Source organism: Dipodomys ordii, unplaced genomic scaffold (genome assembly GCF_000151885.1).
Source record: "Dipodomys ordii isolate 6190 unplaced genomic scaffold, Dord_2.0 Scaffold69, whole genome shotgun sequence".
NCBI lineage: Eukaryota > Metazoa > Chordata > Mammalia > Rodentia > Heteromyidae > Dipodomys > Dipodomys ordii.
Window position 1 is genome coordinate 3,463,062 of NW_012267285.1, and position 2,270 is coordinate 3,465,331.

Consider the following 2,270-nt stretch of genomic DNA (forward strand, 5'->3'; position numbering starts at 1 on the left):
GGCTCCCGCCGCGGCCCCACGCTGGAGACAGACAGGCTCCCGCCGCGGCCCCACGCTCGAGACAGACCAGCTCCCGCTGCGGCCCCACGCTGGAGACAGACCGGCTCCTGCCACGACCCCACGCTGGAGACCGGCTCCCGCCGTGGCCCCACGCTCGAGACAGACCGGCTCCCGCTGCAACCCCACGCTCGAGACAGACCGGCTCCCGCTGCAACCCCACGCTTGAGACAGACCGGCTCCCGCTGCGGCCCCACGCTGGAGACAGACCGGCTCCCGCCGCGACCCCACGCTGGAGACAGACCGGCTCCCGCTGCGACCCCACGCTCGAGACAGACCGGCTCCCGCCGCGGCCCCACGCTCGAGACAGACCGGCTCCTGCCACGACCCCACGCTGGAGACCGGCTCCCGCCGCGACCCCACGCTCAAGACCGGCTCCCGCCCCTCTGGGTCTATCGATGGACGTGAACTCTGTGGAGCTCAGCACCACCCCTGGCCCCACGCTGCCCCGGCCGGGGCCTCCGGAGCCCGACGGTGCCACACAGCCCTGTCCGACGGCCTCAGGGCAGGGACGGCCCACTGCGGATGCTCAGGACCAGCGTGCCCCGAGCTCCCCGCCTTGACCTTGACCATCGACCGCCCCCCGGGCCTCACCTTCCTCTCCTGTGGCCAAACTCCCACCCAGCCCTAAGGGTTCTCCGGGATTTCCTCTTATCCGACGAGGCTCAGGCTGCAGACTCCGCTCCCCTGCTTTGTAGGGAGACGCGGCTACGCGTGGGCTTCTGTCCCATCTCCCATGCTCTTCACGTGTGTCTCCTCTCACCCTCCGGACTTGTCTTCCTCCCAAAGGAAAGAGCCTGGAAAAGCCCCCGGCCCCCAGCGTGATCCGCCCAGCCTGGAGCAGTCTTTTCCCAGTGGCTCATCACCCCCCGGCCGCCACTTCTCAGCGGCCACAGCCACAGAGGGCCAGTGAGGTTCCCGCCAGATGGTTCCAGAAGGAGAGCAAAACCAGGCCACACTACAGGAGCAAGTGTTGCTGGAACTGGGCCGCTCTGGGCATGGTAGCATACGCTTAGAGCCTCAGCCTCGGGAGGCTAAGGCAGGAGGATCTCGAGTCAGAGGCCAGCCTAGCCACAAGGAAGGACGGAAGGAAGGATGGAAGGAAGGAAGGGAGGGAAGGAGGGAGGGAGGGAGGGAGGACGGAAGGACAGAAGGAAGGAAGGAGTGAGCCAAGCAACTCACATCACAATAAAAGTGTGACAGAAGCCGGGCACCGTGGCTCACGCCTGTCATCCCAGCCACTCAGGAGGCTGAGATCTGAAGATCTCGGTTCAAAGCCAGACCTGGCATGACTAGAAAACCAGAAATGGCGCTGTGGCTCAAGCGGTAGAGCGTTCGCCTTGAGCTGAAGAGCTGAGGGACAGCACCCAGAAGAATTCTTCAAACTCGACTTGTTTTAGGTTCAAGGGAAAAGCAGTCAGGACAGAAATGACCTCTGAGCCACCATGCTGCGACGTAATCTGTAAAACACGGTTGTTTCTGGAAGGCGAGGCTGCAGGGCTGCGTGTGGTGTAGACACGCCAGCTGCGGCGCCGTGGTGGACGGCCTTACTCCCGCCAGGGCTGCTGGAGGGAACGGACCACGTCTCCTCGTGGCCCGGCAGCCCGCCCTCGGGCCCCATCCTACCGCGGGGCCCCTCCGCGCCGGATGCTTGCGCTGCGCGCTTGCTGCTTCACGCACGGCCGGGCATGTGCGGGGAAGGGCGGCAGTTCACGCAGACTGCAGCCTCCTCCCGAGGCCTTGGGGGTCGCGCTGGCGCGGGGAAGGCGGGGCGGGGGGGGAGCCGGTCCCATCCATAGCAAGTTCTAGAAGCGCTGGGAAGCCCTCACGGCTCCCCAGAGGGCCGAGAAAGGCCACAGTGCGTGCCCCCCCCCGTGGAACAATCTGACCATGTGTACCTCCTCCCGCATTGTCCCGGCCCCCCGCGGCGGCAGACCGCACCCCAGCTCAGCAGACCGGCCCACGGGGCGCCGGCACGGCCCCCACGGCCTGTGACCCTCTAACACTCTTCCCCTCCCTTCTCTCTCTCTCCACGCCTCGGCCTCTCGCAGTGAGCATGCCCACCAGCGAGACCGAGTCCGTCAACACGGAAAACGTGGCCGGAGGAGACATGGAGGACGAGAACTGCGGGGCCAGGCTGGCGTGAGTAGGCAGGGTGGGGCTGGCCCACGCGGGGGAGGGAGGTGTGGGGGGGAACGCGGGGAGGGCGGACA

The 2,270-nt window shown here is 66.8% G+C and overlaps 1 protein-coding gene across 1 annotated transcript in view; it reads left to right on the forward strand.

Moving 5' to 3' along the window:
- The window catches only part of Cacna1c (calcium channel, voltage-dependent, L type, alpha 1C subunit), a 107,687-nt gene that overhangs the window by 38,375 nt on the left and 67,042 nt on the right, over positions 1-2,270 (forward strand). The window contains exon 7 of the mRNA XM_013023621.1: positions 2,109-2,199. Coding sequence (XP_012879075.1) covers positions 2,109-2,199 — 91 coding nt within the window. The remainder of the gene's footprint in view (positions 1-2,108; positions 2,200-2,270) is intronic.